The sequence below is a fragment of the Podarcis raffonei genome, chromosome 15 (genome assembly GCF_027172205.1).
Source record: "Podarcis raffonei isolate rPodRaf1 chromosome 15, rPodRaf1.pri, whole genome shotgun sequence".
NCBI lineage: Eukaryota > Metazoa > Chordata > Lepidosauria > Squamata > Lacertidae > Podarcis > Podarcis raffonei.
The window spans coordinates 14,640,730-14,656,296 of NC_070616.1; the positions used below are offsets into that span (position 1 = coordinate 14,640,730).

At 47.8% G+C, this 15,567-nt stretch overlaps 1 protein-coding gene across 3 annotated transcripts; it reads right to left on the reverse strand.

The window, feature by feature from the left end:
• Nucleotides 1-1,101: 1,101 nt before the first annotated feature.
• KCTD7 (potassium channel tetramerization domain containing 7) lies at nucleotides 1,102-15,302 on the reverse strand. 3 transcript variants are annotated; one of them, XM_053366916.1, is made up of 6 exons: nucleotides 15,169-15,302; nucleotides 10,713-10,856; nucleotides 9,820-10,000; nucleotides 6,305-6,474; nucleotides 3,467-3,645; nucleotides 1,102-2,266 (listed from the first exon to the last, which is right to left on the reverse strand). In XM_053366916.1, the coding sequence occupies exons 3-6, from the start codon at nucleotides 9,949-9,951 to the stop codon at nucleotides 1,890-1,892; spliced, it is 858 nt and encodes a 285-aa protein (XP_053222891.1). In that variant the 5' UTR covers nucleotides 9,952-10,000; nucleotides 10,713-10,856; nucleotides 15,169-15,302; the 3' UTR covers nucleotides 1,102-1,889. The 3 variants fall into 3 exon arrangements, with proteins under 3 accessions (XP_053222891.1, XP_053222889.1, XP_053222890.1); XM_053366914.1 differs by having other exon boundaries at nucleotides 15,050-15,302; XM_053366915.1 differs by lacking the exon at nucleotides 10,713-10,856 and having other exon boundaries at nucleotides 15,050-15,302.
• Between the last annotated feature and the right edge of the window lie 265 nt (nucleotides 15,303-15,567).

Consider the following 15,567-nt stretch of genomic DNA (forward strand, 5'->3'; position numbering starts at 1 on the left):
TGGCAGCCTTAAAAAAAGATAATTGTGAGCGCAGTTAGATAGTGACCATAGTGAGATAATTTATTGCACGTTACTGAGACACAACACGTTTCAATACAAAATATGGGCTGTAAAAGGGGAGAGAGGTGAAATAACATACTTGAATGGTTTTATCATTGCAATATCCACTGTTTGAAGACAACAAATAACTCCCACCTTGCAAATCCATTTACATTTCTCATTTTTGCAGAAGGCATTGAAGGTCGTAATGCATAGAGACATCTGGGTAAAATATACTCTTAAAGAAATGTTTTAACAGTCATAATGAATTGCTTGCCAAATCTACTAAAGGAGTATGCTCAGAATCCTTTTTTATCTCCCCATAAACGAACATCAGCTTATTTGTACCGGGAGGGCAGGGGGAGAGGGATGAGAACAATTCATAGAACCCCAGACTACTCTAATCACATGTCTTCCTGGAAATAATTTCCACTGGGTGGCATTCAACTAAGTTTTACTCAGAGTAGACTCACTGAAATGAATGAACATAAGCCATGCTGGATCAGGCCAACGGCCCATCTAGTGCAGCATCCTTTTCTCACAGTGGCCAACCAGATGCCTCTTTTGGTAAGCACGCAAGCAGGATCCAAGCACAAGAGCCCTCTCCCTTCCTGTGGCTTCCAGAACTGGTATTCAGAAGCATTACTGCTTCTGACCATGGAGGCAGAGCATAATCACTGTGGCTTTCAGCCATCGATAGCCCTTTCCTCCATGAATTTATCCAATCCTCTTTTAAAACCATCTAAATTGGTGGTCCTCACTGCCTCCTGTGGCGGAAAGTTCCACAGTTTAATCATGTGCTCTTAATTCAGCCAATAACAGGCCAATCCAATAAAACATCTGGCTGCGATGATCCTGCATGCTCCAATCCCCAAAGAAGCATGCCAGCCATCGCCAAGCTGAGAAAGTTTCCATGCTAACAGTAACTTCTGGCCATGAGATTTGGGGCTGGCTCACTGACACTTCATCAAAGTGCGGGAGAAGTTTCCATCCAGGTATAGTCAACAGCTAAAGCACCCAAAGCAATAAACAGGCACAGTTTATATATATATATATATATATATATATATATAAAAACTGTTTTTTTTTTAATTCATTTAAGAATGCAACCTATGCGGTCTGGACAAGCACCAAGGAGTTAAAAAGAACCACCCAACACCTGCCCTTTGGGGTCAGGGGAGTGGAAATAAATTAAATTTCAACACAAACACATAAAAGAATTAACCAATACAGACACATAAATAAAGCAGGGATTTGATTTAACACAGAGAAAGTTCAGACATTTGTAGAGATAATTCACTTCTGAAACCTCAGCATCTCTGAAAATTACTTTGTCCTTCTGTCCTGAAGGTCGGAACAGCAGCAAAAAGTCACATGCCAGCGGAAGTGGTGTAAAAATAAAGTGCTCCTGTGCACTTCCAATGCCAGGTGGATACAAAACAGCTAACTATGTCTCCAGGGGTGCAGTTGGAAGATTGTGCAACGGTGTGGCGGTGCCCCCTAGGCAAGTGCAGGCAAGTGAGACCAGCGTGGGCCGAAAAAGGCTTGAATTGCGGATTAGAGCCCTTCCAAAAACCTCAATACACACCAACTGGCATATACCTCTACTGGGACCCTGTGTGTCAGCCACAGTAGCATGTGTCCTTCCAGAAGGATTTCTCTTCCTTGAAGCAAGAATCACAGGAGAGACCCCAGTTTGCTGCATAGCTATGAATGGAGGTTAAGTTCTCCTGCCAAGATAAGACTCCAGCACGCTATCAGCAGTGCCACTGTTTCTCGGAATGCAGGGCAACAAGGCCATGGAGAAGATGGCAAAACCAGCCAACTACCTCTTCCATGCCCAGTTGGGCTCACCACCACGTGATCTTGAACTCGTAAATGGGGCGCTTGCAGTAGTAGTGGTTGATCAGGTGCTTGTCGCAGACCCCAATGCACTGGTGGTCCACCGTGATGCCCCTGCTGGAGAGGTCCGTCACAATGCAGTGGAGGAGGTCGTACACGTCCGCCACGGCCTCCCAGGGCCCAAAGGACACATCCACCTCACAGTGGTGCTCAAAGAGCTTGGCCTCGCCCTCGCTCCGCTCAAAGCGCAGGGAGTTGAAGAGCGGGCACTCGTAGGGCGTGATGGGCATCTCCTCCTTGAAGACGCAGATCTTCAGCTTGGCAAAGCGGGCCTTCCGCTGCATGGCGCGCAGCTTTGCAATCTCCACAATCCGCTCCAGGTGCTCTGAAAAGCAAGGAGGAGAGGTGTGTGAAAAAACAAACATTGAGAAGATGTGCGTTCCTCAAACGGGTGCCTTCAGATGTTTCAGGCTTCAACCTTCCACAGCGCCAGCCAGCACAACCAAGCTCCTTTCAGACCAATTATTGTATGGCTGGGACACAGGTGGCGCTGTGGGTTAAACCACAGAGCCTAGGACTTGCCGATCAGAAGGTCGGCAGTTTGAATCTCCGCTGTTACGAAAAAGGAGCAATGCAGAAGCGAGCTCCAGGTGGCTGGAATGCCAAACAGGATGTTGATGTTTTGGGACTGTACCGTGGGAACAAGGGACAGTCTATTCAGTGCACTGAGCGCCGGATGTTAGCTCAGAGTGTCACATGACCCTGTACTGGAAGTACATGGGAGGTGTTTTTCTCTCTCTGCTGTTGGTGATGAGAGAGAGCAGTCACGTTTTCTCTGTACTGCTGGAAGGACAGAAATAAAGGCATGCAAATACATTTCTGTCTGTCTCTCTCCCCTCCCTGGGAATGGGAGGGGTGAAGTGGTGTGTTCTTCTTCACGTTGAGAAGAATCGCCGATTGAGACCTCGCCTTGTCTTGCCGGGAATCGCTGACAGGGAGGTCAACAAGGTTTCAAGCCGGGCACCTGGAGGGTGGCCAATTCCTCTGACTTTTGGCTTGAAAAACCAACATCCGCAACAGGGTGAGCTCCCGTTGCTCAGTCCCTGCTCCCGTTGCTCAGTCTCTGCTCCTGCACGTCAAAGTGCAAGTAGATAAATAGGTACCACTCCGGTGGGAAGGTAAACGGCGTTTCCATGTGCTGCTCTGGTTCGCCAGAAGCGGCTTAGTTATGCTGGCCACATGACCCGGAAGCTGTATGCCGGCTCCCTTGGCCAATAAAGCGAGATGAGCGCCACAACCCCAGAGTCGGCCATGACTGGACCTAATGGTCAGGGGTCCCTTTACCTTTATTATATGGCTATGCTGGCTGCAGGTGATGGGAGTTGCAGTCAGGGGCAGACCTTAGAAATATGCCACCCTGTGCCATTTGACACCCTTACGGCACCTGGTGCAACCACACCACTTGCACTGCCCTAAATCTGCTTCTGTTGCAGTTCAAAACATTGGGAGGGCACCGTTTCAAAAGCACTTCTGGCCTGCTGCAAGACACACCCACATGTTTCCTGGCCCCACCCCTTCAATTTACCTTTGTAATATGGCATCAAGCCCAGGAAAGCCTGCCGGACTTTTTCTCCTTTGAGGGGCTGGAGCTCCTCAAGAAGGTCTAGCAAGGGTCCAATGGAATAATATTGGGCTTCCTTGTAAACTGCCCTCACGCGTTCCCTTGGAGGCAAGTCACCAGACCGCAGGAAATTGAGCACATCCCTAAAAAAAAGAAAAGGCAGAAGGAACTTGAGTATACAGGTTGGTTGATGGTTCCCAAAACACACACCCCATCTCCTTTTCATTACATTGCAGGCAATGTGTTCAAAACTGGGGCTGTAGATCAGCGTTCCCCAAACTGTGGAACTCGTACCTCCGGGAATATGCAAAAGGGTTCAAAGGATATAGGGCAGATTTTTTTATCTTACTTTATCATACTCTAACTTTTATTAATACTATATATTGCATTTGCTCTAGACCAGATAATATAATGTTATTAAAGCTAGAATTATCTTCAACCAAGAAACTCCAACTGGCCCAAGCAACCCAAGCAGATGCTTAGATCCAACATGTTTCAATGAAGCAGCCATATACCACAGGGGATTCTGGGATGCACATGGTGGAACAAACGCTACAGGCCTTTGGGGCTAGCCCCGAGAGGAAAATTCTCTCAAGGGGAATCATACCATCTTCATGTCTGTCAAGATAACACTGCACATGTGTTTCAGAGTTTTCAGCCATTTCTATTTTAAAAGTAGGGATACAGGAACAAAACAAGACGGGGTCTATTTGTAGGGTTGCCATATTTCAAAAAATGAAAATCCAGACACAATAGTTGTTGAGTTTTTTAGCAAAAAAACAACAAAAACAAACCACCAAAAAACCCCACCATGAGGCTTTGAGCTATTTTGAAGGGAATTCAGCTAAATCTACACTTCCGACATGGCTTCCCATATGTCTGGATTTTCCCGGACATTTCAGCTATTTCCACCCAGATGCCATTTCCGAGGGCTGAATCCCAGCTATGTCCAGGAAATTCCGGACGCATGGCAGCATTAATTTAAGTAGCTGACTTTGCAAGGTCAGGATATTACACATTTATTCTGAAACAGGAAGGTCAGCATTCCAAGGGCTGAAGAACCTTTTAATATCCTGTTTCCAGAGGCAAAAGCAGCACAGTCACTTTGACTAATCAATCCTATTAGTGACCACATGCAGCACAAACAAAGGGCATCTGTTACTTGCCGTCTGACCCTGTCCAGCGCTCAAAGTCAGGGCATGAGACAGAAAATCCGAAGGGTGCCCCACCCCATTCCAACCATCTCTTGAGCTGAAGCTCTTATGCAGTTTCCATTCATATTATTATTCCTGTATTGGCCTGAACATAAGCCTCACTTTCCCCCCAAATTACGACCATGAAAAGTTAAAGTACAGCTTATATTCGCAACCTTACGGTATGCAGCCAGGAGCACGGGGAAACAGTGCCAGGAGCGTGGCAAAGAGGTGCCCACCCTGCGCATAATCTCCCATCCTCTCCCCCGAGGCTGGGAAGGAAGAGAGCGAGGAAGGGGAAAGGCTGTTGGCAACACAGCACAGCTCCACCCACTCAGTATGCAGCCAGGAGCAGCGAGGAATGGGGCAGCTTATATTCATGTATTTTTTCTTTTCTCTCCCCCCCCCAATTTTAAAGGTGCAGCTTATATTCGGGCCAATATGGTATTATTGATTGATTGATAGATAGATTTAATTTATTAGTCACTTTTTTACAAAAGCAACTCAAAGCAATTCTCAGAAAGAATTAAATACCATTTACATCAAAACTAGCATTAAACAAAACAGATAAAAAAGACTTAAAGCAAATTTGCATTTTTAAAAGACAAGATTAAGACATCCCACCCACTCAAGAGAGCCAGTGTAGTGTACTTTTTTTTTTAGAGTGTCAGACTAGGACCGGGAGACCAGGGTTCAAATGTGCACTCAGCCATGAAGTTCACTGGTTGTGTCCTTGGGCCATTAACTGCCTGTCAGCCTAACCTATTTCACAGGGGTGTTGTGGGGGATTAAATGAGGCAGGATGAGAACCACATACATCACCTTGGACTCCTTGGAGAAAAAGGTGGGGTTTAAGTTTAATAAAGTAATAAAGAGGCCACAGATAATTAAAAGCCAAAGGCCTGACAGAAAAGTAATGTTTTTGCCTGGTGCCTAAAAATATGTAATGATGGCACCAGGCAAGCCGCCCAGTGGACAATATTCCACAAATGTGAATCCAGCACAGAAAGACCCATTGCCACACTGCTACCTACCACCCAAAAAAGCACTCAAAATCCACCACTTCCAGTAATACAATATATACCTCCAACCACAGGAATATGTCAGGGAGACCTGGTCCAGCAGACTGCAGGCAGACTGAAATTCTGACCAAAAACAGCTCCACCAACGTTGTCCTCCAAAACAATTACTCCCAGTTCTTAGAATAACAGCAGCATAAACTTGTAAAGTTAGAACAGACTCCAAAGGTCATCTGCTCCAACCCACTGCAGCAAAGGATCACAGCGAAAGAATCTCTGACAGTCATCCAACCTCTGCTTAAAAACCCCAAATGAAGGAGTCCACCACCTTCTGAGAGAGTCCGTTCCACTGTTGAACTTCCCATCAGAAGGTTCTTTCTAATGTTTAGTTGGAATCTCCTTTCTTGAAAGTCTAGACCTTGCCAGCTGATGTTCTTTGGCCGCCTTGAGCAGTTCCCATCACCCCTATGGGAACATGAGTGAGAAGGTAGAAGGGGCATACAGATCACGCTACCTCCAAGGGACAGAGGAACAGCCTTGCTCCTGGAGCTTTTGTAGCTAAGGGAGTGCCACAGGCAAAGAAGACATACCCAAAGAACTTCCCGTCTCGGTCAATAAAGTATCTCCCCTCCGCATCCGTTGGGATGTAGTGTCGGCCACTGAACATAGCCGAGAGCATTGTGTCTTCGTGGCGCCGCAGTGTTGACAACCTGGTAGTGAAATAAGCTCCTCCAACATTCAGTGGAACCACTTCAGGGAACTGGGAGGAAGAAACAATTTTTGTCGAAATTCAGCACGTAGGTCGGCATTCAAGTATCACTTGAAAAATTTACGCTTGCCCAGTAAAACTTCCCAATCTTCCCCATGCCCCACATCCTACCCAAATCTGCCCCCTAGAACAGATTTAGGGGGTATGCAGTTCCTTGCAGTGATGGATCAAGTTAATTCAGGCTGCACTGAATACAAACAAGCCAGTGTGGAGAAAGTGGATGAACATATTTCTCCCTCGTTTTATACTTTTGATTTTTATTTTATTGGATCTGTATCCCAAAATTTCCTCCAAGGAACTCAAGGTGCCATACATAGTTTTCCTCCTCTCCATTTTATCCTCACAACAACCCTGTGAGGTAGGTTAAACTGAGAGGTAATGACTGCCCCTAAAGTCACCCACTGTGAGAGCTTCATGGCCAAGTGGGGATTTTAACCCTGGTCTCCAAGGTTCTAGTCTGAGATGTTAACCACTACACCATGCTGACTCTCAGAATACTAGAACCTGATTGGGTAATCTTAGGAAGCTGAAGGGTCAGAGATTCAGGGCAGGCAAAAGAGAGGACTTTGTCACACGCTGTGGAAATCCCTGCTGCAAGATATGGGCAGTGGCCACCAGCTCAGAGGGCTTTAAAAGGGGACTAGACACATTTGAGAAGAGGGAAGTGGTCTATATTTTACTTCTTTAAGAGAGTGTATATCTTTCCTTCCTAATTACTAATCTATTTACAAAATAAAATAACATGAGCAAAACAGTAAAATCAGTTAAGAACAATAAAAAAGATGAACGCAGGGCAAATAAAAACAAGGGGGCAGCTTGAAACTTTAATTTTTAAAAAACAAAAACAAGGGGGCAGTTTAACTATGTGCTCTGTGAAGAATGGCTTTTTTTTTACCTGTTCTTAATCTTCCACCCTTCAGTTTCATTGGATGTCCACGAGTTCTAGTGTTATGAGAGAGGCAGAAAAAAATTTCTCTATCCACCTTCCCCATGCCATGCATAATTTTATAAACTTGTATTTTGCCACCTCTTACTCACCTTTTCTCTAAACTAAAGAGTCCCAAACGCTGCACTTTTTCTTCATACTGACACATCATCAACTGCCTGAAGTATCTTAGGAGATGCTTCAAGGGGTAAAGGTAAAGGGACCCCTGACCGTTAAGTCCAGTCGTGGACGACTCTGGGATTGCAGTGCTCATCTCGCTTTACTGGCCGAGGGAGCCAGCGTTTGTTCGCAGACAGCTTCCGGGTCATGTGGCCAGCATGACTAAGCCGCTTCAGGCGAACCAGAGCAGCGCACGGAAACGCCGTTTACCTTCCCGCCAGAGCAGTACCTATTTATCTACTTGCACGTTGACGTGCTTTCAAACTGCTAGGTTGGCAGGAGCTGGGACCAAGCAACGGGAGCTCACCCTGTCGCAGGGATTTGAACCGCCGACCTTCTGATCGGCAAGCCCAAGGCTCAGTGGTTTAGACCACAGCACCACTCGCGTCCCTTCAAGGGATAGCCCCACACAAAGCAGCAATCCAGCCTATGGCACATGCCTCCAGGTCTGAAATTCCCAGTTGGTGCACCAGTCTCAGATAGGTCAATGTACCTTGGACCATGGCTGCTGTCTAGCCATGAAGCACCAAAGCCCAGTGCAGGTTCACTCCCACCCCTATATGGCATTCCCAGGCTCAGGATGTCACTGGGTACCAGTTGCAGGCGAGCAACAGCAGGAGAGAGAGCTGTTACCTTGCCGCCCTGTACATGGTGGGTTTCATGGAGGCACCTGGTCGGCTACTGCAGAAGGCAGGATGCATGGGGCTAGGTGGACCTTTGGACTGATCCTGCAGGGCTCCTCTTAGGCTCATGTCACTGCTCAAAAATGACTCAGCAGCAGATGACTTTGTGTAGAAGGCAGAAGCAGGAGGCAGACTGTGAGGAGACAAGGAAGGGTGGCACTGGCAGAGTCAGAGAGAGGGCAAGCGATCAGTCGCTCTGGGCTGGCACTTGCACCCAGTTCTGCACATCCATCTCCAAGATCAGCTGGAGCTGCAGACTGTAGGGGTTTTCAACTATTCAAGAGTACTAACAGAACTGCAAGCCACCAAGCAAACACAGCTTAGCAGGAGTCTGTAAATCTCCTGTTTTCCCTCAGCTGCAAAAACAAGACAGTCATGTGATGTGCCCAGTGGACTGATATCCACTCAACTGCTCATTTTGTGCCCAGACTCCTCCTGTCACCTGAATATTTCTGTCTGAATATTCCTAATTTACACTGAGTTTTCTCAGTCTTGAGGATGGAAAAATCTTAGCAGCCATGGTATTAAAAATGCTAGGTATAAAGGTAAAGGTACCCCTGCCCGTACGGGCCAGTCGTGTCCGACTCTAGGGTTGTGCGCCCATCTCACTTAAGAGGCCGGGGGCCAGCGCTGTCCGGAGACACTTCCGGGTCACGTGGCCAGTGTGACGAAGCTGCTCTGGCGAGCCAGCACCAGCGCAGCACACGGAAACGCCGTTTACCTTCCCGCTATAAAGCGGTACCTATTTATCTACTTGCACTTAGGGGTGCTTTCGAACTGCTAGGTGGGCAGGAGCTGGGACCGAAAGATGGGAGCTCACCCCGCCGCGGGGATTCAAACCGCCGACCATGCGATCGGCAAGTCCTAGGCACTGAGGTTTTACCCACAGCGCCACCCGCGTCCCCCTAATGCTAGGTATAAACACTTTTAAAAATCAAAGTTGTTTTGAAAGTCATGATTTGTGAACAGCTTGTAGTTCACCCCACCCTTCAAGCTCAGGGTGGGTTACAAAAACAAGAAATCAGTAATATACATTTAAAAAAAAGTAAGTCCATTTAGGGCACTGGTTCCCAAACTTTTTGGGGCCACCCCCCCTTGGTTCCATACACTCAACCATACCGTACCCTATAAAAAACATTCAGAATAGTGGTTTACACAACCCACTCTGGCAGATAAAAAGAGAATAAAATTCAAAACAGTAACAATTGCACATTTACTCAAAATCCAATTAACACTACTTAGTTTAATCCAATCAACAAAACTGCTGAACTTGAATAGTCATTTACACCTCCAGCATCCCCCTGCCACCCACTTGCCTCTTAGTGCCACCACTCTGCCCAGGGGGTGGTACCACCCACTTTGGGAACCACTGATTCTGGGGCTTGACCCTGCCCCCACCGCTACAAGCCAGGCTGAAAGCAGAGTATTGTTTCTGAAAGAAGCTGATCCTCAGTGTCACTCTGGGGAAGCCTCCAGGGAGAGGACCATTCCAGCAGCAGCCCCTGAAAACTGAAGCAACCAGGGTGCAAGAGGCACCAGCTCACTCACCTGCTGAGGCAGGAGGGACAGAGCGTGCTCTGCCTGGGTGGCCGTCGGCGTGGCAGGCTCTTGAGAGTCATCCTCCGCATCCGAACTCGACATGGCATCGCTCACTTTGGTCTGCCCCGTGACTACCACCATCCCTCCGGCTCTTGTAAGCAGGTCTGCTGGGCGGGCAGCCGTGGCAAAGCTGGCAGGGAGACAAGGGCCATGTTCATTGGGATGGGAGACCACAGCAGGGGAAGGGGCGCTTTCCTTAATAAAGAAAGGCCACTGAGGGGCAGCAGGCACCCAGAGATGCTCCACGCCAACCCTTTACGAGTGTCATTGCTATTCTCAGGAGTGAGTCACAACACACAGGAGTGTTCTATCTGCTGCCAGTCAGGAGCACACGCGCACGCGGGGAGGGGATCCAATTTGCACAGCAGCGCCAGGAAACCTCCCTGTCAGCTTTCGCAGCCAGAGACTCCCTCACTGGGGGAGACAGCCGCTCTTATTGGCCGCCTAACCAGCTCAACCTGCTCTCAGCTGCCCAGGCTGTCATTTTACTTGCTCAAATCTGATTAGCTGCTGGGGACACCTGCTGCTGAGCAGCCATTTGGCAATCCACACAGCTGTCAACCGAAGGTGCTGTCTGACTGGTTCAGCATGCGCTTGGCCACGCCCCACTAGCCTGTGGTTCCCCAACACCACACTGCCCCTCCAAGCCCCTTTTGAAATGGACAAAGGAAAGCATTCCTTGCCCGATCCACAGAGTTCCACCAACATTATTAATAGTGGGGAAACTGGGGGAATTGGGGGGGGGGAGGTTTTGGCAGCAGCATAGAAATTCAGAATCAAGTTAGGCATACTAATGGTCAATCAGAAAAGGGATGGGGACTCAATTTTTAAGTTAGCTTAACCTGGGTTCTGACGTGCATGCAGAGATCGCTGAAATTGCTTCTTATAACCATTTCATTTCTCGGTCGTCCAGACAAATCCTGATATGTAACGGAGCAGAACCTCAGCACTGCAAGCAACTGGAATAAGGAGGTTTGCCTGAACGTCTGAAATGAAAGTAAGTCAGCTGGACTGATTGCAAGGGGATCCGTTTGTACTACAGAATGAATTTCCAACCCCTGCACCTCAGGCTGGAGGAGACACAAACTGGCTATGGCAAAAAGGCATGAGCCTACATGAGGGAATCGGGCAAAGTTACCACATGAACACAAAAAGGCAATCAAAACAGCAGCTCTCACGGAGTCAGTACATCACAGGACAGTGAGCTCAAAGCCAGCAATGTCCCAAATAAATTCATCTGATTTCATCACAATGAAATCTATTGGTATCTTTCACAGTCCACCTCAAAAGGCCAAACAGAATAAACCTCTCTGCACTTTATTTATTTATTTGCAGCGATTTCCTTTCATTTCATCTGTTTCAGAGCCCCAAACTGGTAAGCTGCAAAGGTCTGGTGTGCAGCTTCATCGAAACTACTGTTCTAAATTGAGCTTGAAAGACAGTCTCATCTAATTGATTCCATTACGTAGGAAGATGTTCTCCCAATTTACAAATCACTTACCATTAGATCACTTCCTCATAATGCCTCAACAAGCAATTTTGTCACCTCTCCACATAGCTGGATAAATCATTTCCTACAACTGATGTTGGGTAGTTAGAGTTAGCCTGTTGCAGTGAAAACAAATCTTGTGACACCTTAAAAGCTAACACATTTTTAAAGGCAAGAGCTTCCCACAAGAGTCTGTCATAAAATAAATTTAAATGTCTTCAAAATGTCACAGAAATCATTGTTGTTTTCTGCTACCTGCAAGATTTCCTTGTTGCTGTGAAAATTGCTGCCCAGCTGAAAGAATATTTCAAATGTCAACTTTCAGATGGAAGAACTTAGCAATAAAATTGTTCTTACTTGCTTTAGAAAGACCTTAACCCCTTCATTTTTTTAAATGATGCAAGGGACCACCAGACACAAATCTCTCAGCTACCACTGATTCCATTCTCTGCTTAAGGGGGGGGGGGGAATATTCAAACCAACCTTCAAGACATCCCAGATGTCTGGCACTGCTTTGAAACTGCAATGCTGACCCTTAGGAATTTGAAATATTTCTCCAGCTCTCATTCTGGAGTCCCAAGAACACAAGAAGCTATGCCCTTAGATCATGAGCCTCTGAGTGGGCAAAGGGAATGTCTGTCAAAACATACTAAATAAAGGATCACACTGAATAGCCAGGGGAATAGGTAGGTTTCTCTCAACAGCACAGAAATACAGCAAATTTCAAAGAGGAAGGATTGTAGCTCAGTGATAGAACACCAGCTTGCAAAAGATCCCAGTTTCAATTTCTGGAATCTCCAAGAAGGGCTGAGAATCTACACTGCCTGAAACTGCCAGCACTAAGCTAGAATCACTATAAAGCTCAAGGTTGGTCCACACACTTTTTCCACCTCTCCATTGTATCTTCACAACAACCCTGTGGTTAAGCTGAGATATAGTGACTGCTCCAATGGTCACCCAATAAACTTCATGGCTGACTTGGTGGTGATTAGAAGCCTAGTATCCCTGATCGTAATCCAGCACTCTAACCGCTACACCAGGCATAGGCAAACTCGGCCCTCCAGATGTTTTGGGACTACAACTCACATCATCCCTGACCACAGGTCCTGTTAGCTAAGGGATGATGGGAGTTGTAGTCCCAAAACATCTGGAGGGCCGAGTTTGCCTGTGCCTGCACTACACCATACTTAGAGCTGCCACACATCTGGACTTTCCCTGACATTACAAAGGTGGAACTGACACCAGGGGAAATTTCCAAAAGGTGGCACCTTAGATCGGTGGCCTCCTCAACAAGCTCAACAACTTTCGGTGTATAACTTTCTTACACAGTGATCTTTAAAGTCTTCTACTCTGCTGTTGCCCACCACCTATAGATCAGTCTAAAGTTCTTACATAAAGACAGTGGAGATTGGTCCATTAGGGCAAATGGGGCAGCACCTCACCATTCTCTGTCTGTCCTCATCCAGCCCTGATCTGCCTGTCTTTTACTTACAACCAGCCCAGGAGGTGGCCTAGCTGGCAGCCTCCTCTTCTTCCTTAATCTCAGTGCTGCCCTTGTCAAACTCAGCAGGGAGGAAGAGAATAGGGACAAAAATAGGATGAGTTGGCCCTGCTGTTATTGGTTCTGGCTGCACCTTCTATTGGGCTCCCTGCCTTCTGCCCCATCAGCCCCAATGGGCACCACCTGCCACTGTTAGTAAAGTTCTCACAAAGGGAATCCACAGCCATTCCATCTGAGTGGATTAGCAGAAAGGGCTGCTCAGGAGGCTCAACAAAAGTGAAGCAGAGCCAGTTTAGTTTATGGCTCTTTTTTGCTTCAGCCATAAGGGACCAAAGGAGCCACTTTTCTCCCTCCTCTGCTGTCCAGGGGGAGCGGAGTGCAGATCACAACACCAGTCTTGCCCACAGGGTCCTGGACGCAGGTGCACCAATTATATGGATGATGAGAGGCAAGGAGGCTCCAGGCTGTTTTTCAGCTGGGTATCGCAACAGGTGTGGTGTGCCACTGTGCTAGACAGACCTGTTGTGTATCAGAGCCACTAAAGTTGTGATTAAGCCACGCAGCCTGTGCCTGCAGAATAGTCCCTATATACGCCCCGCAAAACTGCATGCATAGGCCATTGGTTCCCAAACTTCTTTTCCCCACCCAAGGGACAATTTGAAAACTGCCAACTTGGTTGACATCAGACCACGGCAACCGAAGTTCAAATGCCCATACAGCCACAACGCTCTACTGGGCAACATTGGCCAACCACTATCTTTCAGCCTATTGTACCTCACTGGGCCACTGCACGAATAAAATAGGGACAGGCCGCTTTGCCACTTTGAGCTCCTTGAAGGAAGGTAAAGGTAAAGGGGCCCCTGACCATTAGGTCCAGTCGTGGCCGACTCTGGGGTTGCAGCACTCATCTCGCTTTATTGGCCAAGGGAGCCGGCGTACAGCTTCCGGGTCATGTGGCCAACATGACAAAGCTGCTTCTGGCGAACCAGAGCAGCACACGGAAACACCGTTTACCTTCCCGCTGGAGCGGTACCTGTTTATCTACTTGACTTTGATGTGCTTTCAAACTGCTAGGTTGGCAGGAGCAGGGACCAAGCGGGGATTCGAACTGCCGACCTTCTGATCGGCAAGTCCTAGGCTCTGTGGTTTAACCCACAGCGCCACCCGCGTCCTTGAAGGAAAGGTGGGCTATAAATGCAATAAATAAAATTAAAAAGAATAAAAAACTTCTGCCCAGCGAAACATGCTACATGCAACCCACACTCACAGATCTAAAAGATCAAGCTATGTATAGCCTCTATTTCTCTGGCCTTAGATGATAAAGGGCAGAGAGACACCACACAAAGAAAATGGAGGGGCCACAAAATGGACCCACCCTTTTCCAAATCTAGAGCCAGGAGATTGTTTTAGATTTTTCTCTGCATTGTTTTTATGCTGGTTTTAATGAGTATATTTCTTTATTGTGGTTTAGTCGTTTTTAGATACTGTTTTGTTTTGTTTTAAAAAGGGGTTGGAAAGAAAGAAATTTATATCCCCCTTTTTTCTCTAATGAGCTTAATTCAGCATATGTGGTTCTCTTCGTTATTTAATCCTCACAGCAACCCTGTGAGGCAGTGACTGGTCTAAGGTCACCCAGCGGAGCATCATGGCCAAGCAGAGGGAGTTTGAACCCTGGCCTCCCAGGTCCTGCTCCAACACTCTAACCACTACACCAATAGCCCACACAGTATTACTATGCCACCCTGGCTGATTATTTGCTTAACTACAACTCGAATAGTCCTCTAACCACCAGCCTTAGTGGCTGGGGTTAATGGGAGCTGGAGACCAGTTACATCTGTGGACCCAAGTTTGAGCCAGTGGCGCCCAGGAGGTGGTCCAATGGGGAGTGGGGTGGCAAATGCTTCGCCCTCCTTTCTTCTGCCCTCTCTCCACCCACCCATAGTTAATGGGCTTCCTTTCTGGGTCGGACGCCAAAAAGGGGAGTCACCAGCAGGATCTCCCCCACTTAATAACAGGTAACAATGCCCACCCGCAAAAGGGGCGATCTACTAATATGTATCTCCAGATGCACTCATTTAAAGAGAAGGGGGCGTGGCCATCACACCTCGCCCTGTCCCCGCCCTCTCCGAAGAATGGGAGGGGCCATGTTGCCACAGCAACCTCCCCTCCAGCCCCGCCTTCGCCCTCACCTGTCTGGTTTTCCCTCCGTGGGGAAATGACGGCGCTTCACTCCTCCTCAACGCGTCCCACCTTAAGTATATATATTTATTCCCCACCCCCGACCCCCTCACGCGAGGCCCACCAGCACCTCCTCAGTGCCTGTCAGCTTCGCGCCTGTCAGCTTGTACGCATGCGTGCCACTCCATCCGGGTACCTCCCGAGCTAACGGGACCTAGGTGGGGAGGAGGCAGAGGGGGAAAGTAGGCGTTGCAATGGGAGGGGCGTGTCGTAAGGAACCCCCACATCCTATTGGTTCAGTCCAAAATACACGGGGAGAGGGAAAGCTCTCTGTCTCCCATAGCGACGAGAAGCGGTGAGCCTGCGGCTTTCTTGCTGCCATAGAGACAGACAGGGTCGCTTTCTTCTTTCTGTCTGAGCGGGTACCATCTTGACTCATCCCGCCTCCATAGCAACGGGATGCAGGCCTCTTTTGTCTTCAGCCTTCCATAATGATGGAGAAGCGACCAAATCTTCATCCTCTTCCCCA